Here is an 869-nt window from a genome sequence, read left to right as displayed (position 1 = left end):
AATTCAGTGCGGGGATGCCTGACGTTGCCCCCACCATGCAGTTCCCCACCCCCACCCCCTACCACCAAAGGCCAGACAAGGCTTGATGGACTCACTCCCTGAGGTCACTTCCACATGCTGGGCCCATGTGCACCTCTGGGGTCTCAGCAATGAGACTCTAAGCAAGACCCAGGGTGGGGGCAAGAAAGGGGCGGTTCTCAGGTTCCAGAAGAGTGGGTGGGGGTGGGGAAGGGATCCTGGGGACAATGGGTTGCTGGGAGGGAGCACTCAGCAGGCTGGGCTCCTCCGTGGCCAGAGCCTGGAATGATTTAGTGTCTTACGGAATCCTAGTAGGTGGAGCTTAGGGCCGGCTGGCCTGGGCGGNGGACGCAGGTGGCATTCTGTCCTCGGGTAGGTTTTCTGGTGAACTGGGGCCCTCAGCGGCCTGGGTCCCCAGGTAGGGGACCGGAATCACTCCGGGTTGAAAGGGCAGGGGTATCGGCCGGGGTACAGGGATCCCAGCCTGCCCTCCCTCTGCCGTCCCCAGGAGCACCTAGTCACCTCCCAGGACTTCACCGAGGAGCCCGGGGTGGTGGGGACATCACTGTCTTCCAGAGCCTCCTGGCCTGGNACCGGGTCCAGGTAGTAGTAGGGGACCGGGAGGCCCTTGTTGCGCTGGCGGATGTTGTGCGAGATCTGGGCCAGGCGCTGGGGGAGGGTCTCCATGCTCCTCCGCGGGGCCTCCTCCACGAAGTGGATGTCGGGGAAGTGACCCAGGGGCCGCTGTGGACACGCAACCGGGCAGCTGCGACCGGCCGCACCCCTCTCCGCCCTTTGCCCTTGGCAGCCTCTCTCCTGCTCCCCTCCCCCACCCAGGGCACCCCCCCCCA

At 65.4% G+C, this 869-nt stretch overlaps 1 protein-coding gene across 1 annotated transcript in view; it reads right to left on the bottom strand.

Moving 5' to 3' along the window:
* ALOX12B (arachidonate 12-lipoxygenase, 12R type) overlaps positions 1-869 on the bottom strand; it is a 13,092-nt gene that overhangs the window by 1,927 nt on the left and 10,296 nt on the right. The window contains exons 14-15 of the mRNA XM_077746736.1: positions 541-762; positions 96-157 (exon numbers count right to left, since the gene is read on the bottom strand). Coding sequence (XP_077602862.1) covers positions 96-157; positions 541-762 — 284 coding nt within the window. The remainder of the gene's footprint in view (positions 1-95; positions 158-540; positions 763-869) is intronic.

This window comes from Crocuta crocuta, unplaced genomic scaffold (assembly GCF_008692635.1).
Source record: "Crocuta crocuta isolate KB4526 unplaced genomic scaffold, BGI_CrCroc_1.0 scaffold139, whole genome shotgun sequence".
Classification (NCBI taxonomy): Eukaryota; Metazoa; Chordata; class Mammalia; order Carnivora; family Hyaenidae; genus Crocuta; species Crocuta crocuta.
This window is presented reverse-complemented; position numbering and strand designations above follow the sequence as displayed.